This window comes from Delphinus delphis, chromosome 3 (assembly GCF_949987515.2).
Source record: "Delphinus delphis chromosome 3, mDelDel1.2, whole genome shotgun sequence".
Classification (NCBI taxonomy): domain Eukaryota; kingdom Metazoa; phylum Chordata; class Mammalia; order Artiodactyla; family Delphinidae; genus Delphinus; species Delphinus delphis.
In genome coordinates this window covers 43,322,664-43,349,147 of record NC_082685.1, presented here as the reverse complement: position 1 = coordinate 43,349,147, position 26,484 = coordinate 43,322,664, and the positions used below count along the sequence as shown (strand labels likewise).

At 49.9% G+C, this 26,484-nt stretch overlaps 1 protein-coding gene across 1 annotated transcript in view; it reads left to right on the top strand.

The window, feature by feature from the left end:
- Positions 1 to 26,484, top strand: part of GALNT10 (polypeptide N-acetylgalactosaminyltransferase 10) — a 223,359-nt gene that overhangs the window by 189,885 nt on the left and 6,990 nt on the right. Inside the window, exons 7-9 of the mRNA XM_060008474.1 lie at positions 3,485 to 3,602; positions 18,849 to 18,956; positions 23,868 to 24,089. Coding sequence (XP_059864457.1) covers positions 3,485 to 3,602; positions 18,849 to 18,956; positions 23,868 to 24,089 — 448 coding nt within the window. The remainder of the gene's footprint in view (positions 1 to 3,484; positions 3,603 to 18,848; positions 18,957 to 23,867; positions 24,090 to 26,484) is intronic.

The following is a 26,484-nucleotide window of genomic DNA, read 5'->3' as shown; positions in this document are numbered from 1 at the left end:
CAGGCCAGACGTTTGTGCTGTGGTCCTGACCTCCTGTATCCTAAACGTGGTCAAACACTACTATCAGAGCCCTTCTTAGGCCACAGATATGGTCTAGCCGACACCACATCGTGCAGCCAGGTCCTACCCCAGTATGGCCCAGAGTCAGCCCCCAGTTGTCCTGAATTCTCGGGAGAAGAATGCTAATAACAGGAGTCACTAACACTTGGCCTGACATGGCAAAGCAGTTCCGGCTGAAATGACCATGCTCGATTCTCACAACATGCCCTTGAGTGTTGGTGGGACTCTCTCCACTTGACTGCGGGGGATCCTGTGGTTCACTTGCCCAAGGGTGACACATAGTAGAGGCTGAGGTTAGGCAGGCTGCTCCAGAAAATGGAATTTGTAGGGTAACCAGAACCCCCTTTTATGGTTTGAATCTTTGCCATAAGCCAACTCATAGGCCCTAGATTTGAAAGGTATGTCACGGTGGGTCCTGGCCCATTCAGTCTCCTCGTTGCGGGATGCGGGAGGGGTGGGTGCAGGTCGTGCAGCCGGTTAGAAGCAGAGGCCCAACTAGTTTTGTCTGCAGTCTCGGTCTCCTCATCTGGATATTAAAGGGGTTGGCCCAGCCCTAGAGCAGGGACTCTCAACCATGGCTGTATGTTGCCATCACCTGGGGAGTTTATTTAAAACAAAGAATAAGAAGAAGTATAACGGATTCACTTTGCTGTACACCTGAAACTAACACAACATTGTAAATCAACTGTACCCCAATAAAAATTTTTTAAAAAGAAGAAGAACCACCCAGGCTGCCCCTGAGTCCAGTTACACCGGAGTCTCAGGGTGGGGAATTCAGGCGTCAGTTCCCAGATGATGCTGACATATGGCCAAGTTTGAGAGCCACTGGCCCAGATGCTTCCCGAGGGACTCTCCATCCTTTGTACCCTCCAGTTCCTTCCAGAAGTCTCTCTTCTGTGTTGCACTCAGACAAAACCCCAGGAACAGGCCACTGAGAAATCCTGGTCACTGTCTGCACACCTCCCCGTGGTGCTCAGCAAGTGGGCACGCTGCAGGCACAGAGCCGTGTCGTGATATTTGAAAGACACAGGCTTTGGTGGCAGCCCATCCACTTACTAACTACATGCCCTGGAGCAGAGCATATAGCATTTCTGAATTTCAAATTTCTCCATGTGAAAAGAGGGCTAGTAATAGGGCTTTGTGAGAGCTGGTGATGGTGAGGTGAGTGGCACACACTAGATGCTCAGAATTGTTGTTATGATACTGTTGAACACAGCAGAAAACAGACCAGCCTAGAGGAGAGGCTTCCCTCTGGAGGTGAAGCCTCAAGCATCCAAAATGCCTTACACCTAATAGCCTACCTATCCTACCACGTCCCCTGCCGCTGGCTTCCACCCAGGCTGATGCTTTTGTGCAGAGTCTTAGGTTTGATTTACCTTGGAGCACCGAGCCAGAAGCACTCTCTGGCCCTCCAAGCATCACGGCTCCAGCCAGAAAAACCGGAAACCCTACAACCTTCGTAAGACAGAAGAAAGTTGATACTACTAACACCTTACTTTCCTATAGTACTGGTTACTTTCAAAACTGTACTAGCAGTGTGAGCCAGCAGGTGTAGCTCTACGTCCCTGTGTAGATGGGGAAACCAGCTCAAAGAGGTTAAATCAGCACTGTCCTATAGAAGTATCGTGCGACTCACGTATGTACTTCTGAACGTCCTCATAGCCACGTTAAAAAAAGGTAAAGGGAAGCAGATACAATTCATTTTAGTAGTGTATTTCATTTAACCCAGTATATCTAGAATATTCTCATTTTAACATGTGGCCAACGCTTTCAAATTATGAATGAGATCTTTTCTGTTCTTCTCTTCACGTTAAGTCTGGGCAATCCAGTGTGTATCTTACACTGCCAGCACCTCTCAGTTCAGACCGGCCACAATGCAAGTGTCAGTAAGCTGCATGTGGCCAGTGGCTCCCATACTCAGCAGCACAGGGTTCCGGGGCTAAAATCTTCACCCCAGACCCCACCACAGGTTTGGGGAGAGCTGAGGTTGCAGTGAGGATTTCCCCGTTTCTGATCCGGGCTCATGAGGTCAGTGTGAGGAGTAAATTCATTTTGGTAGTAATTTAGCTCAGTACAGCACCTGGCAGACTCAAGGCCTCGGTCAGTGATCAAGGGAGTCCTTTCTAAAGGGGTCCCCTCCTGTGCTCTCAGGGCCCATCTACTGCAGGAAGCCTCGCAAGGCATGTGGGTTAACTCACCTCTTTCCAAGTCAGTCCACTTCCCCTGAGCGTGCAGTTCCCCAAGCCAGGAGGGGCCGTGGAGGTTGCTGCTAGAATGGTTTTCCTTGGAGGGTTTGGAGTTTTCCAGGGGAGTCAGACAAGGCCACAGCCACTCAGAGAGCTTTTCGCACAAAAAACACTGGTGGCCCCTCCCAGGTGCTGGCCCCACGGGAGGCGCCGTGGGGAACTTGGGCAAGCCACACCCACCGCTTGATCATCTCTGCCCCCGAGCTCGTGCTTTCTCCTGGGTGCCTTCCCCTCCCCCAAGCTCCCACTTTGTTCCTAGCCACCTCAAATGCCACCCTCTGAGCATCCTTCCTTGACTCTTGCCCCAGCTTCCCTCCTCACCCCGAAAACCTGGAGGCAGACGCTCCCTCCTTTCCCGTAGCGTTGCCTGCGCCACCCAGAGGCCCTTGTTACACCCCACCTGTCTTCTGGGTCCTCCTCTCCTGAGGTGGCTGCCCTGCCATGCTGGCATCCCCTAAAGATTCTGTCTGACCCTGATTTACCTCCAAATTCTTCCAGCATCTGCTTCTCAGCTGGTACTCGATGAAGAAACGAATGAGAGAATGAATGAGCGGAGTTAATCTTATCCCAGTTTAACTGAAAGAACAGTGACTGTGGCTTCTTCCATACACTCTCAGCAGAAAAAAAAATATCTATGCTGGGATTACAGAGTGAGAATCATCAAACAATCTTACCCAAAAACACAGACTCCTAAGCTCCATTCCCCCAGAGACTGTTTTGTAGGTCTGGGGTTGGGCCCAGGAAGCTGTATGTGTTTTCATCTCTCTAAGACATTCTACAGCCTAGACAGGCTTGGAAAGACCTGATTCAGATCATTTAATCAATGGGAAGACTAGAGATTAGATATAGATGTGCATATATATATGGTACAGCTACAAGGCCCACAGGGAAAAAGCACTATGATTTCATTTCACAAGTATTCTTAGGTGTTAACCACGTAAAGGATTTTTGGGTCCATTGGTTAAAATGTAGCATTTATGAAGAAGTATAGGCAAGAAGGAAGAAAGCCAGGGGCCTCACTCAGAAGGGCTTTGGATTCCCTGCTGGACAAGTGGGCTGTGTTCACAGAGTAGCGGGGAGCATCACCCCTGGGAGAACAGCAGTGCCCTAGAGCAGGATACCCAAGGAGCACACGGCCAAGACGTCCGCGTCTTCACACCAGGTTCTTCTTCCCGCAGGTCTCCTGTGATGGCCGGCGGACTGTTCGCCGTGGATCGGAAGTGGTTCTGGGAGCTGGGCGGGTACGACCCAGGCTTGGAGATATGGGGAGGGGAGCAGTATGAAATCTCGTTCAAGGTGAGCTCTTGGGAAGCCCCTTTGTCCTTGGCAGGGTGCCCGTGGCGCCTGTCCTGGCAGGCTGCCTGCTTAGCGTCTGTCTGAGCCTGGTGAACAAATCAGGAGCCGCCAGCCACTGCTTGCTGTGTGTGTGTCGGTAGGGGGTGCGGAGCGGAGGCGGCAGCATGGAGATCCTCAGGTTGCCAAAGGCTGGCCTCAGCCACAGCTCTGGCTGGTGTTTGCCTTGCATTGTCCCTTCTCAGATGACAGTGTTGGAATAAAACAGGCCTCACTTCCCCAGAGATGGTGTGTCTCCCATTGAGACGACCAGCCGACCAGCAGAGGGGAAGAGAGAGCACAACGGCCGAACAAGACACGTGGGCCGGCAGGAAGCTCTGCTCTGAGAATGGTCCCCTGGCCTCACAGAAACCAACTTGTCTTTAGTGGTTCCTGGCCACCCCTCTCGAGTCTTCCCTTTGGATCTGTCTCTGCTGGAGTTTGATGTACAGAGACCAGGGGCTAAGAGCTTGAGTTGTGGGGTCAGAGAAGCCTGGGTTCCAATCCCAACTCCATCACTCAGTTGCTGTGTGACTTTGGGCAAGTTAGATTACCTCTCTGAGCTTTCTTCCCTCATCTAAGAGAATAATCATACTACCTACTTTACAGAGCTTTTGTGAAGATTAAATGAGATAATAGCTAGAAAGTGGTTAGCACCCAACCTGGGGACACAACCAATTAATATCTGGTAGAAATTATTAAAGAGTCAGTGAAAATATATTTACTGTAACCTATTAGACCGGCCCATGTGCTGTAGAAGCTTCTGACAATGGTGATAAAGGAGGTGATGGTTACTAGTTAACTATGCAAACTTCTGAGGCCCCATTCCTCCCCTTTTTGTGGGATTTTTGTATTGATCTCAAGTGAAGAACAGAGGCTTAGTCCCTCTGAGGGGAAGGTTAGCTTGTCCTGTGGCCCTGTGGTCGGCCAGGGCCTGCTTCTAACACCCCTAGAACCCCTGGTAAGGCATATCCCCAACCCATGAGGGATGGCCAGCAGCATAGCTGGGCTGAGCCCTGTGAACACGCCTGCCAAGGAACCCGGATGCCTGCCAAGTCGGGCATCAACTTCTTATGCAAAGGACCATTGTCACACACGGCAATTAAGGTTTCGGCGCTGGGGTTAGATTGCCTAGGTCAGGTCGTAGCTCTGCTACTTCGTGCCAGCTGTGTGACCTTGGACAAAGAATCCTTAGCCTCCCTGAGCCTCAGTTTCTGCTTCCATAAAACGGGTTTAATGATACTTTAATTCTCACAGGGTTGTTGAGAGCATTAAATAAGTCCATTCTTGTTAGGATGACTTAATAAATATCCTAAAAATTATTTTCATTATTGTCATTGTCCTTGTGTATGCCACTGGGTGAGCAGTTCAGAACTGGGGGACATAAATTCTTAATTAGCAAGAAAACAACCTGTAATTCTACTGAAACATTATTTTGGTTTGAAAGGCAGTCTATGTCCATTTTACCTTCAGACTTCTGAAGTTGTCTCCCATAAGGGGGCCAGCCCCCTAAATAAAACTAATATTAAAATCCAGGGGTGATATTAAAAATATTTAACAACAATGATGACACAAGCACCAATCAGTCAGAGCGGATGCCAGCTGTCAACAACTGTGCATCCACCCTGGTGTGCGGCAACTCAAGTGCAGCCATGATCAGAGCTGGCAGTACCCTGTGTGGAGCCCTTCACAAGTGTTGGCTTATTTAATCCTCAGAGCAACCCTAGGAGGGTGGTATCATTATTATAAACATTTCACAGGGGGGCAGGTGGAACTTAGACCCAGGTCCCACACAGTTGACACTAACAGAACCAGGACCTGAACCCAGGTCTGCCCAACTGCAAAGCCCATGCTCTCACCCGCCATGTTGTATAGGCCTGTGCAGGGACGTGAGAGCACTTGAGAGGAAAACTAGCCTAAGAGGTTGGCTGTAATCTCTTACTCTTTCTTCTCAGTTTTTGCCTCCTCCTGGGGTTAACTTACTAGGATATCCTGCAGCCTCTCAATGAAGTGAACTAGTAACAGTCTAAGTCAGAAATAGGTTTGCTCTCCCAGCCAACTCTGATCCATCAGTAGGAGCTGCCCCAGTTCTGTGTTAATATGTATTGCAAGGCTGTGTTTGAGCTTATCAGAAAAGGAGTGGTGATTGATTAGTGATGTCTGCCCTGGGTGCAGGTTTGGCGAGCGATGGCACATATGTCATTTATTTAGTATCCCTAGCCCATGCAATCTAATTTTCCAAATGTCACATCCTTACAGTGGAATCACATACAAGGAATCAAAAGAGTTTTAACTTCACAGTTCCTCAATCTGTCAATTAAACAAACTTAATTTATGACGTTTTCTACTAAGTTTTTTCCCAGAAATGGGCACATCAGTGTTCTGAGTTCTCACCAGAATGTAAACTCCAGTAGGGTAACCATCTTTGTCTGTTGTATCCCAAGAACCAACAGGGTTGCCTGACGGGGAGAAGGCACTTAATAAATAAGTGAATACTCAGAGCAGGTGTAATACTGGCCAGAACCAGCCTCCTTGGTCAAGAAGTTCCCCTCGTGGGAGGGGAGTGATTGGAGAAAAATGAGCACAAAGGAGTTTCTAAAGCCAAAATAATTTCAGTCTGTGCGTTTCAAAGACCCATTTGATGATGCTCATCAGGCAATCATGGCAGAACAATTGGCATTTTCCCACCACAGTTTATTTACAAAAGACACGGCTATTGGAAGTCTCTCATCCGGGAGGGGGAGGGAGGCTGGCTCCTGTTGCCATTTGATCCAATTATCTCCTTCACTCTGGAGAGGAGATGAGACAGTGTAATGAGGAGTCCCCCAGGTCTGAAAGGGAGACATTTCTCCCTGGGCTTTCTCTCTCCGGGCTTTGAGAGCGCGAGTTCCTGGAGCCGGCGGCAGCCCCTCTGCCAGTGCACTGTCTCCCGGGCCCCCGCGGAAGGCCTGCCCACAGCGCTGAGGGCACAGGAGAGCCCGTTCGTCTGCCGGCAACACCTCCCTGGAATGCCGGGTGTTCTGTTTCAGCCAGAGCAGGGCATTTACGAAGGGCCAAGTTCCCTCTGATTAATCTCTACTGAGATCCCTTTTCTTCTTGGTGACAGAGAAGAGAGACTGGTCTGAAAGGCATGAGTGTATTTTCAGAAATTAAGATAAATTGATACGTTAAAAAAAAAGACAAATTGATACGTGCCATCAGGGCTGATGGATTAATAATTCGGCTCCAATCTCAGACCAGGCCATCTATCCTGATGGGAAAACCCCAGAAGAGATGTTCCGAAGGCTCTGAAATTTCTAGGAGAGTCATCGACTCTTTTTTTCCCCCCTCTCTCTCGCAGCCAATAGAGCTTCTGTTTCCAAAAGGCACGGTCACATATGAGAGTTCTCCTGCTTGGCAGTTAGACTCTTCTCAGTTCTAGTGGGCGGATAAATCTTTAACCCTGTAGCCTGGCCTATACCCACCTCCGTGAGCTGCTTACCGCCCCTTACCTTCTCTCCACTCTCCTCCGCATTGCGTTAGTCTGGACTCTTGGTAACAGGTCACCGAAATCCCGGTCAATCTGACCCCAGTCTGACTTAAGCAAAAAAATCAGAATTGATTGGCCCACCCAACTGAAATTCCAGGGTAGATCTCCAGACCCGGCTGGATCCCGGGACTAACCCATCTCATCTAGGCTCCATCTCGCTTAGTCCCTCAGCTCTGCTTTCATCTGGGTTGGCTTTCCTCTCAGGCAAGTTTTCACTTGTGGAAATACCCAGCAGCCCAGTGGGAAAAGAGTTTCTATTTCCCATGATTCCTGTAGTAAGTCCCCAAGTCGAGTCTCATTGCCCCTTCCTGAACAATGTTCTGATCTGTCAACTGCAGCCTGAGTCTGATTGGTCACATGCCCATCCTGGAGCTGGGAAAGTGGGATGAGCTGGCTCCCTAAAGGAAAGCCCAGGCATTGTGTGCAGAAGGGGGAATGGAGGCGGGGCGGGGCAAACCACCGATGTCCACCTGACCCAGCCATACAGAACGGCTTACAAGCCCCAGGCTCATATGCCTGGCTATCTTTGAAGGCATGCACTGTTCACTTTTCCTGAAATGCCCTTCCTTGGTCTGGCCAACCCACAGTCATCCTTCTGGGTTCAGCTCATCTATATGGTGTCCTCTCAGCCTTACCTGAGCTCCCTTTGATGCTTAGGGACCACCCGAATGTCACTCCCAGCATGGCACCCAGTACCTCCTGTTGACAGGACCCAAGGGTTGGCCTGTCTCCCCCACTGCACTCTGAGCTTCCTCGAGGCAGGGAGTGGGTTTTGTCCATCTCTATACCCCAGTTTCTGGCCCAGAATAGGTGTTTCAGATAACTGTTAGTGGCATCAGTTCCTATCTTATATAACTTCCTTCATCCTGCCCTTCCCAGGCTTACATCTGCATCTTTGGGTGATGGCGATGGCAGGAGAGGTACTCAGTGAGAAGGCAGGGCACTGGCTTCTCATCTCTGCTCTCTGTCCACCTGGAGACCCTGGACCAATTGCTTGATCTCTCTGGCCCTCACATCCCAGATGGTGCTGATAGAGTTTTCCTTCCTACCCAAGAGAGGCTCGAATAAGATGCTGTGGAGAAAGCCCTTGGTCTTACGTGGATGCGAGGGTGGTTGGATTAGAGGTGGTGGCAGCAGGACCAGCAGAAAAGGGACCTGCACAGTGTCCCCAGGAGGCTGAGGTTAGGATGTCTTCAACTTTGAGCTCCAGGAGAGGAGAAGTGTCCACGGGACAACGTGGCTGAGCTGGCGTGAGAAAGATGTGGGCCTTGACGCAATGTAAGTGGATATATCTTCTGTTAGCAATTTGGCAGAATCCGTTACATTTCAAAGCAAGCACATTCTTTTACCCAAAATTTCACGCCCAGGAGTTTAGCCAAGAGAGATAGAGCAAAGATTGAGGTAGGAGCTATCTGTTGAAGCATTACTTACGAAAGGGGAAGACTGAAAATGACCTAAGTGTACATCCTTAGGGGATAAATAAGTTAGAGCACATCCCAACAGTGAAATATTATGTAAAAGAAGTTAGATGCCTCCAAAATTAAGTTTTAAAAAAAGATGTGAAAATTTTGTTTTTATGTATGTATATATAGTCGCGTGTTTAATCTTAAAAAATATGACAAATGCAAACAAACAAACAAAAAACTGAGAAGAATCTCCTTCTAGTTTACTGAGCACCCACATGCAGTAACGTGGGGCCCCGTGCCCCCCCACTTTATAGATGAGGAAACTGAGTCTTGGGTTAAATCCTTCCACAATGTCACGTGGTTGGAACAAGGATTTCAGCCCTGCTGTCTGACTTCAGACTGATCCTTTGCCTTGATGTACTCTGACCCACGGTGCCCCGGAAGCTTCCCATCCCTTGGGGCATCGGGGGTGGGAGGGCTACAGTGTGGCTGTCCCTTTCTGCTTCATTGTTTCTGTAACGTTGAATGCGTTCATCATCAGTACATATCACTTCTGTAATCAGGAGAAAAATTAATATTTTTTTTAACCGAGAAGAAGGGAAGACTGTTGTTTCTTCAGCCTCCCGGCCCACCCCTCCTCCGCCCCATAGACATCCCAGTGCTTCGTTTGGGCCATTCGCAAGTTCAGGGATGAGATTCTCCCCCAGGTGAGGTCTACAGAGAAGGGAGTCACGGTGAGGAGACCCCCAGGGAAGGATGGAGACCCCAAGCGCACCTCTGCAGGGTCTGTTCCAGGAGACAGGGGCAGCAGCCTGCTGCCCTTGGAGAGGAAGATGGAGACGTTCAGAAGGTCCCTTGGGGCAGGCTCGCTTGAGCAAGGGAGTGACAGAAAGCCACACGAGGGAACGAGGGAGAGCCTTGTTCCGAGAGGGAAACCCACCACATCTGAGCAGAGGCAGGAGGCCTCAGTGGTGGGTGGGTCTGCATAGTCCAACACTGATACAGTTACCAAAGGCCAACCCAGCCCCAGACTGCTGTGGGCAGATTTAAAAAAAGGAAGCTCTCAGATTTTCCTTCCTTGGAACTCACGTGTCATCAGGGGGGTTGAGTGAAATAGGGTGTATGAAAAGAAAGTTGTAGGCACACCAGAAACGGGTGAGGAGTGATGTTGTGACCTGATGCCCCAGGTTCTTAGGGGACAGGGCCAGGGTCCCTCAGCTGGAAGGTGGCAGAGCCAGGGCTAAATCCCAGATGTCCTGACTCTAAGCCCAGTGCTCATTTCATTCCACCTGGTGGGAGGGGGCAGCCTAGAGAGAGGCCACTGCTACAGGGAGGCCCCAGAAGTCAGGACCAGCCCTGAGGGGGTTAAGTTGCCACCCAGGAGGGCCTTCGGGGCCCCCACACAAGTGCCAGCGTGCCATCGCCTCTCCCCATCCCTTCCACCACCCGCTGCCAGCCCCCTCTGATTCAGACCAGCTGCAGTGTCGCTGCCGGGAACCCGGCGCTAGCTCCTTCCTTCGCTGGGTTATCCGAGGATGCTGGGAACTTGCTCTGCCGCATGTAGCATTTTCCTCCCAGCCACATGTACCCAGACTTTCTAAGAGCTGTCTGCCAAGAACAGGGAAGGCATTCTGCTCCTGACTTTGAGCAGCCATTTGAAATTCCATGGGTGTCTCTGTCTGTGGGCACCTGCCCCTCCCACCATTCCTCCAGGAAGATGGCTCGGAAGCCCGAGGGTCACCTGTGGTACATGGCTCCCTAACCGGCCACGTGCCCATCTCTTCATGCCTCGGTCTTTTATTGCTAAAAATGGAGATAACAACTTCTTCACAGGTTTGTTATAAAAACTAAATGGTAGGGACTTCCCCGGCAGTCCAGTGGTTAAGACTCCGTGTTCTCAATGCAGGGGCACAGGTTCGATCCCTGGTCAGGGATCCCACATGCCACAAGGTGAGGCCAAAAATAAAAATTAAAAATTAAATGGTATAAAACGTTTGTTTAGCCTGAAGACAGACAAAAAGAAGGCAGTCAGTGAGTGGTAGCTGTTTGGATCAGAACCTTCGTGTTAAAAAAGGAGGCAGGGGGCTTCCCTGGTGGCGCAGTAGTTGAGAGTCCGCCTGCCGATGCAGGGGACACGGGTTCGTGCCCTGGTCCGGGAAGATGCCACATGCCGCGGAGCGGCTAGGCCCGTGAGCCATGGCCGCTGAGCCTGCACTGCATGTCCAGAGCCTGTGCTCCGCAACGGGAGAGGCCACAACAGTGAGAGGCCTGCGTACCGCAAAAAAAAGAAAAAAGAAAAGAAAAAGAGGAAAAAAGGAGGCAGAACGGCACGGGATAGTACATTGGCTTTGGAATCAAACCATCTGGGTTCAGGTGAAAGCTCCATCAGCTAGTGGCTGTGTGACCTTGGGAAAGTGACTTAACCTCTCTGGACTTCTTCATCTGTAAAGTGGCAATAGAATGATCCTTATTGCATAGTGTCGGTGTGAGCATACTATTAATCAAAATGTGTTAAAAGCTTAGCTCAGCGCCTGGCATATTGTAAATTATCAATTATGATAGCTGTTAACGTCGGCATTGTGGTCGATGTGTATGGGCTGCAGTTGCAGGAAGACAGGCGTGGAAAGAGCTTTGAGGCCGGCAAGACAGAGGCCAAAGACCTTGGCTCCAGGCCCAGCTCTGGAATGAGCTCTGAGTGAGACCTGGGACAGTTCACCTGCCCTTTCTGCTGAACCTTTACTTCCTCATTGAAACCCCAAACTCACAGGGCTGTCTAGAGACACAGTGTGAACTGGCAGGCACCACTGTCCTGAGAGGGGCTGTCACTAATCCAGGAGGCACTAGTTCTCAAAGTGTGGTCCCCAGCCCAGCAGCACCAGCATCACCTGGGAACTTGTTAGAAATGTAAATTCTCAGATCCCACGGAGACCTGCTGAGTCAGACATCCTGGGGGTGGGACCCAGCAGTCTGTGTTTTAGCAAGCTCTCCAGGTGACTCTGATGCTCACTCGAGACTGAAAATCGTGGCTGTAACCAGTAGGTAAGGTCTGGTACAGAGTGGATGCTCAGGCTGGGGTGTGGAAAGATAGAGTAATGGGTAGGTTGGTTGGCAGGGTTGGCCCACAGGTACCAACACCTTCACCCCACTTTCAAGGCTCTATGTCACTGGTCCACCCTTGGCTGCCAGTTTCTGTTCCATCTCTTCTTTTTTTTTTTAATTAATTAATTTATTTTTTTGGCTGTGTTGGGTCTTCGTTTCTGTGTGAGGGCTTTCTCCAGTTGCGGCGAGCGGGGGCCACTCCTCATTGCAGTGTGCGGGCCTCTCACTGTCACGGCCTCTCCCGTTGCAGAGCACAGGCTCCAGATGCGCAGGCTCAGTAGTTGTGGCTCACGGGCCTAGTTGCTCCGCGACATGTGAGATCTTCCCAGACCGGGGCTCGAACCCGTGTCCCCTGCATTGGCAGGCAGATTCTTAACCACTGTGCCACCAGAGAAGCCCCCATCTCTTCCAACAGGGTTTTAGAGCAAGGCTGACCAGTGACCAGGCTATGTGTGAATGAATGAACGAACGAATGAATGTTTGTACTGGGCTGCATTGTTCATGGAAAGAAAAGCACATGTGCCCAAGAGAGCAGAAATGTGGGTGCACTGCAGCTGGCTCTCAGCAGCATGCACGTGTGGTGTCCAGGGGGTGTGGAGGGGATCAGAGGTGACCGGAGCAGGGGGCAGAGGCCTTGACTGCAAGCCCAGGGTGACCCCTTTGTCCTGCAGATAATACAAGTGCCAAGAGGGGTCTTTGTGGGAGACCATGATAGGGTCAGGACCAGGCTTTAGAAAGATCAAAGGTGCAGTCTCAGATCTGCCTAGTTCTGGGGGCCCCCACCCTGGAATCCACTCTGGGCTCTGCCACTTATGAGCCGAGGAGCCCTGGGGAAGGCACTGGACCTCGCTAGGCCTCGCTTTCCTCATGTGTAAGAGGCATGCCAGTACCTCCCCCACTGGGTGGTTGGGAGATTGTGCTATTTCAAATATGAACCAAAACCTAACAGATCCTGCAACTTAAGCGAATTCATTTATTAAAGAAAAAAAAAAGCCCTAATGTAAGGCAACCACCCCCCATTTTTTGGCCAAGTTGACTATAAACACCTCAGGAGGGCTTCCCTGGTGGCGCAGTGGTTGATAGTCCACCTGCCGATGCAGGGGACACGGGTTCGTGCCCCGGTCCGGGAAGATCCCACATGCCATGAAACGGCTGGGCCCATGAGCCATGGCCGCTGAGCCTGCGTGTCCAGAGCCTGTGCTCTGCAACAGGAGAGGCCACAACAGTGAGAGGCCCGTGTACCGCACACACACAAAAAAATAAAATAAAATATTGTTTTTCTTTATTTAATTAATTAATTTATTTATTTTTGGCTGCATTGCGTCTTCGTTGCTGCACATGAGCTTTCTCTAGTTGCGGCGATCAGGGACTACTCTTCGTTGGTGGTGCACAGGCTGCTCATTGCGGTGGCTTCTCTTGTTGCCGAGCACGGCCTCTAGGTGCGCGGGCTTCAGTAGTTACAGCACGTGGGCTCAGTAGTTGTGGCTCACAGACTCCAGAGCGCAGGTCAGTAGCTGTGGTACACGGGCTTAGTTGCTCCGCGGCATGTAGGATCCTCCCAGACCAGAGCTCGAACCCGTGTCCCCTGCATTGGCAGGCGGCTTCTTAACTACTGTGCCACCAGGGAAGCCCCAGGAGATTGTTGAAACAGTCAGATATTCAATGTATTAATTTAGATACACATATGCTTAAAACTATATTATATAAAATCATATATTAATCTAGAAGTAAATTTAAATGGATTTTTAAAAGAAAAATAAAATTGGGTTTTTTCCTGCTCTTTTACCAACTGTACCCTGTAACCAGTATAAGCATCTAAAATGAACATGAGTGAGATTCTTTCATACTGGTGAGACTTCCTGAAACAGTATCTTGTTGTTCGAAACAAGCTAATACGTTCAAAATCATATGAACTTACAGAAAACATGGATCCAACGCCATTCCTTCTTTTCTGAAGGGAAACTGCGTGGCATATTTGTGGCGCCCACCACCAGTAGCGCCAGCCACCATGTGCCCAGGTAGCACCATTAGGATTGCTCAGAGTCCTCTATGCTTCAGAATTACCTCATTCCAGCCTCATCACAACCCTAGGAGGGAGGCACAGTAATACATCCCATACTGCAGGTGAGGAAACTGAGGCTTTCAGATTCATGAAACTTGCTTAAGAGCCAGAACCAAGCTCATCACGGCTACCCTGTATTCTCCCTAAGCTCAGAGATAATGCAGGATAATTGGTGACGATTATTCTTTTAATTGCATATTAATGGTGCAGCTCCCAAGCGCAACTGAACAGGGTTTGGACTTCATTGGGGTCCTCAGCTGCTGCCAGCAGCAAAAGCCATGGCTGACTGGTGTCTTCTCCCCTCCCTGGGCAGGTAGGGTGCCCATCCATTACTGACTGGTTTCCAGGCAGCCGTTTCCTTGAGAGAGAGGTTTCGCCCCACCCCTGCTCACTCGCAGTCCCCTCAGCAGGACGGCCCCTTTGCCACGCACTCACCGGGGCCCACTGTGTCTTTCTGAAGCTCATCACCACTCGTTTCTTTCCTCCTCAGTTTAGGAGGTAAGAGCGACTAATTGTCTTTTATAGACACTGTAATGAAGCCTGTCATCACACAAAAGAAGTTTGCTAATAAAGTAAATCAAAGCAGCAATGAAAATGAATGGGGAGCAAGCTTTTACAATTAGATTTGTACTTGTCTAGTGGCATGGTGCTTCCAGGGAGAAGACTGTTCCACAGGAGAAAACAGCACCAAGGAACGAGATGGCAGGGTGTGTCTGGAAACTCCTTATGGTGGAACAAGGCTCCCGGAGCAGACAGCTGCACCCCCCGTGGGGATGGAGACTAGGAAGGGCATGGAGGGGAGGGAGGGAAGAAAGCTGACAGCAGAGAGGGGCTGCAAGATGTCATCTCAGTGGCCTGTCTTTGTCCCCATCCATATATGACGGGGTCCCGGCCAAACACGGTTGCAGCTGCTGCCAGCTCTGCAGCTCCCCTTCTCTCTGCCACCAGCTGGGCTCTTCTGCCAGTGTATTACTTGGGGGAGAGGCGAAGACCCTCAGGCAACAAAGCCCCGTGACTGTACCCCACCCGCCTGGCACTGTCATTCTCCTGGTCAGTTGCAGGTTCTGCCACGAAGTCTGTTTGAAAAACTCCATCATGTCTCTGAGCTTCACTTTATCCATTTGGGAAATCAGGCCATAGGATAAAAAAATACCATGGTGTTGAGCAGAAGGGCAAATACTGTATCTTTTCAAGGTGGTGGTATTTCTCGTTCTTTCGCAAATAGAAATGACTAACATTAATCAGGTTTGCTATGGCCAGGCATCAGGCTGAGCGCTCTTCACAGCTCGTCTCAGTCCATCTCAGCAGCCTTGCAAGGTAGCAGTGACCGTCATCCCCAGGTCACACGGCTGCACTGGTGGCGTTGGGATAGGAAAACAGTGCTGTGGTTTCTGTGGGTCTTGGGTGGCTGCTGCCTCAGCTGTGAAGGGAGGGAGGTGGGCCTGAAGGTACACAGGTAGGTGACATGGGCCATGAGCTGAACCTGGAGTCCAGGACCAGATCTGCCCAGCTCCCCAGCCCACGGCAAGTCATGCTGTAATTGCATGCCTCCAGCTTTTATCATGTCCCGGGATGGAGAGTCCCCTGCAGTCTGGGGATCCTGCCAGATAAGCAGCGAACACCACGGGGGTGGTGCCTGCTGTATATGATGTGTTCTGGGGGGCCAGAGGGCGTTCTGAAGGGTTGAGTGTACCCTGAGCTGGGCCCCTCTCAGACGGCTCAGGTGTTCCCAGAGGACTCAGGGCTTGGCCGCAGCTTTTGCTGAACAGGTGTGCGTCTCTCTAAAGGCAGATCAGCCGTCAGAGAGTCATGTCCAGGGCAGGGAAGCCGTGGAGTAAACTCATCGTCCAAAGCCAGCACTCCTCCTGGGCTGCAGACATCCCAGGAATCTGAGGGCATTTTGGATGCCTCAAACCTCTGAGTAGATCAAGGTCACCCTGGTCTCTCAGGAACCTTCCGGCTGATGGCCAGCATGGTCAGGGCCAAAGAAACCCGAGGTCACAGCACAGGGAAGGATTTGGAAATTGATGAACCGTCTGCATAAAGGAAGGTTCCCTGCCAAGCAGAGCCAGAGACACAGCCTCATTAGCTAATGTGAGTTTAATATGGAGTCGAGAGAGCTGGACACCGGCCTAGTCAGCTGCCCGGGAGACATTCACAAATAGAGCAGAGTAAGGTGTCCTCCACCTGCTCAGTGTTGCTCTGCCTTCCAACAGGCAAGGGCAGCCCAGCGGCGATCTGGGCAATATCCACCAGACAAAAACGTTGCTTCCACATCAGTCACTTTGTATAAAGGGAGAGTTATTGTTACAGGATGCTGGCGCCTGATCTCCTGCTTTGAAAATAAACTTCTTGGCTTGGCCTTGACATTAATCTACCATCAGGAGCCCATTATCTCAAGACCAATGTTCTGTTCTATTGACTGGCTCGATGGTTTTTTTCTCCCCCAAGATCAGAATATAATCGCATTTCTCCAGGCAGCATTTCCACTAATTGCAGCCCCACGCATGCCTATCCCCTGTGGGAAGCCCAGGACAGAGTACATCTGGGGTGAGGAGGAGACAGTTGCTGGCGGGAAGTGATGGGGGACTGAGGCCCCTCAAGTGTGCAAGGAGCCCTTCTAGAGCCCCTGAATTAATCAAGATACGGAGCCGAGTCCCCAGAATCCTGTCAAGCAGTTCAAGGTGGAAAAGGCTCTTTTGCACGGAATCGGGGTTGTAGATATTCCCACTCCTGCTCTTCACTCCACAAATGAGGGAATACAGTAATGAAATTAATAATAATGTCCCAAATCCAGCCGTGTCCCACCATCGCCGCAGTCCCACAGACCCTAAGCCATGACTGCTTTGTATCTACAAAAGCCCCCTAGACCTTCCCTCCCCCAGTCCTGTACCCTACTGGCCATCCTGCACTCCACAGAGTCATCTTTGGAAAAGAGAGGTGGATTGTGTTGTCTCCCTCACTGAAGACTTGCAGTGAAGACTCCTAGTTCTGCTGCAAGAGACCCTTATGATTGTCCCACTCACCTCTATGACCTCCCCTCCCCTCACTCCTGTCTTTGCAACCTCTGCTCCAGGCCTCTGGCTCCCTACCCCAGGGCCTTTGCACTCGCTCTTCTCTCCACCTGCTCTCTCACCCTTCAGATCTTTATTTTATTTTACCTTCTCATCATTTAAGTCTCGCCTCAAATACTCCCTTCTAGGTGAGGCTTTCCCTGACAGGTGGGGGTAGCACAGCATCCCATCCATCCATCCAGTGAGTCCATCCAGTTACCTTGCTTTGGCTTCCATAGATCACACATCACCATCTGAAAGTCCCTGTATTAGTTATCTACTGCCACAGGAAAACATAATCTTAAAGCCGTAATAGACAGTTATTATCTCAAAGTTTGTGCAGGTCAGGGATTTGTGCGTGGCTTAGCAAGATAGTTCTGCCTGGGTCTTTCATGAGGTTATAGTCAGGGTATCAGCCAGGGCTGTGGTCATCTGAAGGCTTGACTGGGGCTGGAGGAGCCTTTTTTAAAAATATATATATATATTTATTTATTTATTTGGCTCACCGGGTCTTAGTTGCAGCACATGGGATCTTTAGTTGCGGCATGCAAACTCTTAGTTGCAGCATGCATGCGGGATCTAGTTCCCCGACCAGGGATGGAACCCGGGCCCCCTGCATTGGGAGCACAGAGTCTTAGCCACTGGACCAGCAGGGAAGTCCCTGGAGGAGCCACTTCTAAGATGGCTCATTCACGTGGTGGGAAGGTTAGCACTATTAGCAGGAGGCTTCAGCTCCTCACCACCTGTACCTCTCCATGGGGCTGCTTGAGTGTCCTCAAAACATGGCAGCTGGCTGCCCCAAAGCAAGTGATCCCAGGGAGCAAGGTGGGAGCCACAGTGTCCTCCGTCATTTCTGTAGTATCCTGTTGGTGACACAGCTCAGTCCTCATGTGCTTCATTTGGGAGGGTGCAAACACCAGGAGGCAGGGATCATTGGGGGCTCCTCAGAGTCTGGCCACCACACTCCGCCTCCATGAGAGCAGGGGCCTTGGCCAACTTATTCACTGCTGTATGTGCCCAGCAGCATGTGTGGCCTGTAGCAGGCACTCCATAACTATCAGTCAAATGTATGAACCCATCATTTGCAGTATCTCACACTGCTGTGACTGGATGCCAGGTCCTGTGCTAATAAGCACCTTACCTACAATACCGCATCCCCTGAGCCTGCCTCATTTCATCCTTTACAAGTGAGGAAACTGAGACTCAGGGAAGTTAGGTGCCTCGATCCAAGTCACAAAGCTGTATCGTGGCTGAGTCAGGATTTGAACCCAGGACTGCCAGAGGGGGTCTGTTTAGGCTGGGCCCCTCAGTGGGTTGATTGTACTTGTTAAGAATTCCCACACTGTTGTCAGACCAGGGTTCCAACTCAGGAGATCTCTGTGATACCGGTTGTGGAGGGAGACACAAGAAGCACAGGCAGCCTTGCCCATGAGCCACCCTGCAGGAGAGTCAGGGCAGGGAGGCAGGGGACTGCTCAGGGTGACCCAGCAAGATCTAGAAGGAAACAACAGCGTTTAATGCCAGAGTCGGCAAAGGCACAGCCTGGGTGCCACCTTGTCCCCTGTCATACCTGCGGACAGCATCACGAAGTGATCACCACAGTCTTTCCCACAGAGCCCCCGCTACCCCCTCACAGTTCTCACACTTGTCCAGAGCTCAGACTCTAGAGTCAGCCCAAGCTGGCTCTGAATTCTGGCCCCACCATGTACCAACCCTGTGACCTTAGAGAAGTTTCTTAGCTTCTCTGAGCCTCGGTTTCTTCATCTGTAAAATGGAGCTCCGTTACTACCTACTTTATGGGTTTTCTGACGAGGCTTCTGTGCAGCTGTGCGTGCGAAGCCCATATCGTAGCATCTGGCCATGAGTAAGCACTCGATGCCGTGAGCTGTTTTTACTGCTGTTGTCACTGCTGTGTTTTCCTACATCCCTAGTTCTGTGAATGGGGGCTTTAGTACACAGTCCACGCTGATGCTTCGATGAATGCACGAAGGAACGCTCGCCTTTGAGGAGGCCATGAATGGGAGGCAGAAATATCATCTTCTCTCACTTCTCACCCTGCAGGTGTGGATGTGTGGAGGCCGCATGGAGGACATTCCCTGCTCCAGGGTGGGCCATATCTACAGGAAGTACGTGCCCTACAAGGTCCCCGCCGGAGTCAGCCTGGCCCGGGTAAGGTGGTAGCTTCCCTAGGGGGTGAGATGTTGGCCTACGACCATTGGCGGAGCAGAGACACCCCATGCCCTAGGCCTAATGGTCCCTAGGAGTGAGGATGTGCCCCTCCCCCCACCCTCCAGGTGAAATCCAGTTTCAAAGAACTTACTTATGCGAATTCCCTGGCGGTCCAGTGGTTGGGACTCCGCACTTTCAAGGCTGAGGGTATGGGTTCAAGCCCTGGCTGGGGAACTAAGATCCCACAAGCCTCGCAGTGTGGCAAACATAAATAAACATAGAAGAACTTACTTAAAGCCCTGCTTAATCACTTATTAGCTCTGTGACCTTGGAAGGGTTGCTCTAAGGCTCTGTTTACTCCTTTGCTTCAAGGAAGCTCATTTTTTTCCAACTCTTAGCATGGCCGGGAGAATTAAGGAGATAATGCAGTTTCCCAAAGTGTGACCAATAAGGTGATTTTAGGTGGTCAACATTTTTATTTCCAGTGTTGAAATTAATGTGGATTAGTGTAGCAAATTTATGATTTCACTGACATTATTACTTAGGATAAAGCTAAAGTAGGTACAAAGTTAGACTAGGGATGATTTAAAGAAACATGTTGGGTACAATTTAACACAGGTGGAGTGGTGTGTTTGGGAAAGACTGAGATGGCACTTAAAAGCCCCTGGCACAGCGATGGTTAATAAATGTTAGCGTCTTTCTCTTCTCACCGCCTCTCCACTTTCATGCCAAAAATTCTGTGTCAAACTGTTTTAGTGCCTTAAAATGGTTTATATCAGTCATTGGTCGAATTAAAGTGGCACTATCTACAAACGGAAATGTAAGCCAGAAGTTTTTGTTTTGTGTTATTAATATTTCACTAAACCTTAATAACAAAATTTTAAAATCTTAAGGGTCTTGAAAAAAATCAGGGTGACCCCAAAAGAACAACGAAGAGGTGGGAGGGTCCCCAGAGGGTAAAGAGAGCCGCAGGGAGGTTTGGTGGGTTCTGGAAAGGTCACCACACAGATTTGCCTGTTGGAGACCCCCCACTTCAACCCGTGAAGACCCCTCCCGACAGCGCCCACCCCCCACACACACACCCCCCGCGAGCCTGTTTGGCTTCAGTCCACACAGCCTCCTTCTGCCCAGTCCACTGCCTCCCCTTCCCCCATCACCTGACAATCAACGACGTGCAGAATTGTAGCCTCTGGGTCTCGGAAGGGCCCTTGTCCTGAGACTTACAAGAAAGACCAAGAGGCTCAGAGAGGCAGCTGTCTCCCCGGGCTCCATCCAAGGGTGGGGTGCTGGGCTCTGGAGGCGGGCCGGGGCTGCTATGGGGACCGGCGTTGCTATGGGGACCGGCGTTGAGGAAAAAGAGAGCCAGCAACGCCCTCTAGTGGTCGAAGATTCCAACGACAGCCGTACCAGCCATCCGCGCTTGGGACAGCCCTCTCACGTGGGGTGCGAGGTCTAGTTCAGCAGGAGAGGCAGGAATCACGTTTCATCTGAAATACCGTTGGCAACCCCAGAGGAAGGAGCCACGCGGGAAAACCGCAGAGTCGCTCAGTAAGCCCAAGACAGCGACTCTTCCAACTACTAGGGACTGTGGAACCATTAGGACAGTCCTCTGACCCCTGAGCAGGACCACTCCCAAAAGCATCCTTTCCCTATCCAGAGCTGTCACGTATTGATATGAGACTCGCCCGGTAAAGACATACCACCACCACCTGTTCATAGATCCACAGATGAACTGTAGTAACACATTAAAAACTTCCTAAGCCAGGCATTGTGCAAAGCATCTTACATACTTATCTCACTTAGTTCTCACTTGTTTTTAATCCCCATTTTAGAGATGAGGACAGTGAAATATAGAGACACAAAGAAACTAGAGCCATAATTCAAACCCACTTAGGTCTGACCAGTGCCTGGCACAGAGTGGTCGTCCTTTAAATAGCGACTGCTGTTGTCATTAGCAGTATTAGTGTCAGCATCAGTATTAGCAAGACTGGAAAGGTGATTTCAATGCCTTATCTGAATTCTGTGTTTTCACATTTTAACTCCTTCTTTCACCTGATTTTTCACCTGATTCAGACTGAATCAGTCTCCTGTTGACTTTAAACCAGTTCAGTCTGAGCAGCGCCCATGTAGGTTGGTAGGACCAAAGGTGCCTGAATCAAGCTCTCCTAACTTTTTGTTACAATCTCTAACTACCCTGTCTTAGTTGCAGATCATATTTTACATGTTTGTTCAGTGTTTTAACAACCAGATCCTTCTAGAGTGTTGTCTCCTAGAACATCATACCGATAGATTTGAGGAGAGGTATCCTAAAAGCCCCAAGAGAGCCAGATAAAGAGGGAAACCAAAGTCTTACTAAAGGTGTACAGATTCCAGAAGGACAAAAAGCCAGGGAGCAGTGGAGCAGCAATTCAGGAAGGATGAACTGGCCACCAGCTTGCCTGCCTCAAGAAGAAGTAGCCAGTCTTAATTTATTTACTAAATTTGCTAAGATCCTTCTCGTCTGTGCTTCTGGGCAAGGGGTCTTTGGGAAGGCAGTAACAGAAACCCACTCAAACTTGGCAAAACAAAAGTTGATTTTTGTTTGGAGACTTATTCCAAGATTCTGGACAATTCTCTGTGATCCAAACTCAAGAAAAGCAGGGGGGCCTCAGACAGGACTGGGACCCAGAACTAGGAAGGTGTTAGGAGTAGGGATAAGAGGAGCACACCGCCTGCTAAAATCCCAGAGTCCTTTTCATGACTCTAGCAAGGGGAGAGGTAATAGAAATAAACATAAAGTCCCTTACTCTGGCCCAGTAACTGTACAAAAGTTCAAGATCTGGGAGAAATGACTTACTAAGCCATGTCTGGAAAATGCAATATTCATTAAAATAGTAATTTAAGTATCATTTAAAATTAGAATATTATTTGATTTGATCCTTTAAAAAGAATCCTGGTGAATTTCAACACCTTTCCTTGGTCAGATTGGCCATCCTTGCCTGTGGTTAGAGAAGAAACCACGGTGGTCTCTCATCGTCCCTGTGGCTTGAGCAACTCAGACAGTGAGCCAGAGGACCTGGGTGGCAAGGCAGGAAAAGGAGACTCTTCAGATGTGCCGGCCCCCCTTAGGCCTTCAGCTTCCTCTGGGCACAGTTTTAAATTAAACCCAGCCTCTGCTCTGCAGGGGCCTGAGGGGGATAACAATGTTCCTGAACTGATTTCTGACCCACTGTTGACCTCTTCAGCACTCAGAAAAAACGAGACAGTGGCAAGGAAATTTTGTGGTTTCCCAGTCCCAAACTCAGAGCCAGCAAAAGTGAGGAGTTGGTGGATTTGGGCTTCGATACCAGGACCTTCCTCCTGTGAGCTTCCTTCCTCCTTACTCAGGAGTTGGCAAACTATTTTTGTGTGACCCGTAAGCTAAGAATGGTTTTTACATTTTTAAATAGCTGAGGGGGGAAAAAATCAAAAGAATAATAATATTTTGTGACATATGAAAAAATCAAATTTCAGTGTCCATAAATTTTGACAGCCACACCCATTCACTTACGTAGTGTCTAGGGCTGCTTTATAGCTATATCAGAGTTGAGACCACATGGTCTGCAAAGCCTAAAATATTTACTGTCTCACCCTGTACAGAAAACATTTGCCAGCCTCAGCCTTACCTTCTGCTTCTAGGGCAGTCATTTACACTAAGGTGTGAGTGATTGATAACAGCCTAAAGTGCTAACTTGCTTTTACCCTTCAGAAGGAAATCTGGATTGCAGTAGGGGGAAAATGATATGATAAAGCCTAGAGAATTAAAGCAGGGGAGGTATCCTGGCAACAGCCTGGGGTTGGAGGAAGATGTTGGGAGCAGGGAATTTCCCCTGAACCGTGATGCTTTGCTCTTCCAAGAAAAGTAAGAGGTTCTCCGCAGATGGGATCTACACGGCAGGTGGAGTGAGGGATTTTCATCACAGTTACACAGAAGAATTCACTTTTCCTCTCCTCCAAGTCTACTCACAAACAGGATGTTTCCTCACCTGCTGCTGCCTCTACTTGCCAGTAATATGGTTGTCATTTTTTATTGATTATCTTTGTGTTTTGTAATCAAAGTAGCAACCTTAACACCTCAAAGGATTGTTAAAAATCCCAGCTGCTGAGGGAATTTTACCTTCTGGTTGCAAATTATAATTCGTTTTTACAAGGCAACTTGGGCAGCACTCTTAGTTAAATGTGACAAAACCCAACTCAAATTGGGTTAAGCAGAAAGGGAATTTACTGACTCATGTCAATGGAAAGCTCTGAGGTAGTTCTGGCTTCAGACATGGCTGGATTCAGGAACCAAAAGAAGCAATGTGTTCCTGTTTCTAACCCTCAGCTCTGCCTCATTCTGGGTTGACTTCAACCTTGGACAGGCTTTCCAAATGGCCCAGCAGCTCTCGGCATCTTACCCACCAGATCTTACCCAGCAATTCTTCCCCATAGTTACCAAAAAAAAAAAAAAAAAAAAAATCCAGGACTGATGCCTCTCGATTCTGATTGGCTTGGCCCAGGTCACATGCCCACTGCTGGCCAATCCCTATGTCTGGGCTATCTATATTCCCATTGGCCAGGCTGGGTCACATGCCTTTCCTTCAGCCACAGGAGGTAATAGTGAGGCAGAGGTGGGTCCCCAAAGGAAAATCAGTGGGAGGCAATCTGTAGAAAAAGAGGGGATGCAAGATGGGCAAGAAAACCAGCAGCAGTGTACTATTCAACCGTGAGTTGCAGAGTCCTTAAAACATGCATAAATAATAAATATAGACGACTTAAAAACACGGTGGGGCTGTGGTCCTTGATGCAGCATAAAATAAGAAAGGTTGACCTTCACCTCCAGGACCCTTTGTACCCACTTTTCTCCTCGGTCCTTCGGAGAGACTGACCCTTGCACCTGCCTATCCCCTCCAGAACCTGAAGCGAGTGGCAGAGGTGTGGATGGACGAGTACGCGGAGCACATCTACCAGCGCCGGCCCGAGTACCGCCACCTCTCCGCTGGAGATGTAACTGCACAGAAAAAGCTCCGCAGCTCCCTTAACTGCAAGAGTTTCAAGTGGTTTATGACCAAGATCGCCTGGGACCTGCCCAAATTCTACCCACCTGTGGAGCCCCCGGCCGCAGCGTGGGGTGAGGTGAGTCTGAAGGGCCAGGCAAGCCACATAATTAGGGCCCGGCGCAAAATGCACGTGCAGACCCCAGGTCCACAGGTCAGAGAAAAAAGTGCCAGTAACACAGCATTGTAAATCAACTATATTTCAGTAAAAATTTTTTTTTAAAAAACAAAAACTTATCGTCATCTAAAAAGTGCCAGTAGAGGTATAAAATATAAAACTTTTTACTTTCTTTCGGTGGTCTCTTAGCCTTGCGGTGGTGTTTTTGTTTGTTTGCTTTTGAATGTTATAAGTAGAGAAAAATTAAAACTTTAAATGATTAGTGTGAATTTTACCATTCATCTTTATATTCTGCAGTGCCAGTCTTAAAGGCAATGAGAGCATTTAACTCGTGCACAGTTGGTGAAATTTCACAGTCTGTATTTCAGACCTTGTCCATGCATTTGTATTTTTTACCAGAGCAGTGGAAACACTGCACAAAACTAACTCAGCTGTTTTTATTTCACTTCTTGATAATGTACACGTCCTATCGACTGTCTCTACCTCGGGCTTACTGATGAATGAGAAAGAACTGAAGGGAAAGGAACTGTGGGTTGCCCCCTCCTTCCCTTTGCTTCTGTGCTGTTATCTGCTGCTGAAGTAGTTGGCTCATCCAGAGAAGCATCACAGAAAGGACACGATAGGGCTCCCCAGTCCCTCCTGTGTCTTTGACCAGCATTCCTCTTTGTGCAGCTGAAGCCAGTTCTGATTGGAAAGGAGGGCGTGGCCTCTGGGACATGCCAGCGGCCCCACTGAGTCACAGCCACGACACACTCACCCTGTTCTCCCTTTGAGTCCTGCTGAACTCCGCTGCATGTGGGACCCCAGGATTCTGTGCTTGCAGGGACTCACAGTCGCTGTCTGTGAACTTGGCAGAAAGGACCGGCAGATGCTCATAGAGCATGTGTCACCTCTGCTCACGTGCGTGCTCTATTGCCCCATCAGATTTCACTTGCAGGTTTCAAAGATAAAATTACTAGAAAGTTGAAGACAGTGACAGCAGAGCTTTAAACCAAACACAGGACTTCCCTGGTGGTGCAGTGGTTGAGAATCCGCCTGCCAATGCAGGGGACACGGGTTCGAGCCCTGGTCCGGGAAGATCCCACATGCCACAGAGCAGCTAAGCCCATGCACCACAACTACTGAGCCTGTGCTCTAGAGCCCGCGAGCCACAACTCCTGAGCCCGCGTGCCGCAACTACTGGAGCCCGTGCTCCACAACAAAGAGAAGCCCCTGCAATGAGAAGCCTGCGCAACGCAACTAGAGAAAGCCCGCGAGCAGCAACAAAGACCCAGCACAGCCATAAATAAATGTATTAAAAAACAAACACAGACTCTGAGTGAGGGACCCTGTGCCGTTGCCCTTGTCACACACCCATGGAGCTGGTCCTGCTGGAGGAGGCAGACAGTCCGTCACCACATCCTGGGCGTGGCTCCTGGCTCCGGTTGAGAGCACCCACTCGCTTAGAGATGGATATATGGGGGCTTGTGGAGGGGAAGCATAAGCATTGGCGCGCCTGTTTTAAGTGACAGAAGTCCATTTTAAAGTGAAAAGGGGGGATTTATTGATTCTCACAGGAACCTTGGATAGCTGTGGCTTCAGCTGTGAACACCTGGATCCAGGGAGCTCAAATGATGTCAGTCTCTTTTTCTCCTGCTTAACTGCGCTTCCTCTTGTGTTGGCCTCACGCCGCGAGTAGCAAGATTGGCTCCCAGAAGCTTCAGGCTGAGAAATCCCAAGCTTGGCGCAACCCAGCAGAAAGTAAAGACCTCTTTCCCAGTGGAGCCAGCAAAGGTCCAGGATTGAAATCTTATCCTTGGATCCTGCACCAATCACTGTGGCCATTGGAAGAAGGGGGAAGCAAGGGTAGGATGGGTGCTCTGGCCACGGGATGGGCCAGGAGCCGTGGCCCTGTGGAAAATCAGGGCATTTTTACCAGAGGTGGAGAGACACGCGTTGGGCCGGCAGAAACATCACATGTTACTTGTTCAGATTCACACAGCAACTTAGAGGGGCCGTTCCCAACTAAGCCATCTGCCTAGCCCCGCCCAACACCAGCACGAGTTTTCTAGACAAGGTGTCATCTTGATTTCCCTCATGAAGCTCTTCATTTCTTTGCCACTCTATTGGCTTTCTCCCCCGTGTTTGTTCAGGTCCTGCGAGAAGCAGACACCAAGATGGGACTAGACGTGCAAGAGACTTACTGGGGCAACACTTGAGGAAAGAATTGAGCAGAGAGGCGGGGAGAGCCGTCAGACCGTGATGCTGTGGAAGAAGGGCCCCAGCCTGCAGTGAGGCTCTACTGAAGTCTGGCCGTGTTAACAGGCAGTCTTCTGGCCAAGTCACCTGCCCGAGGAGCGCGCATCTCCCGGGGGCG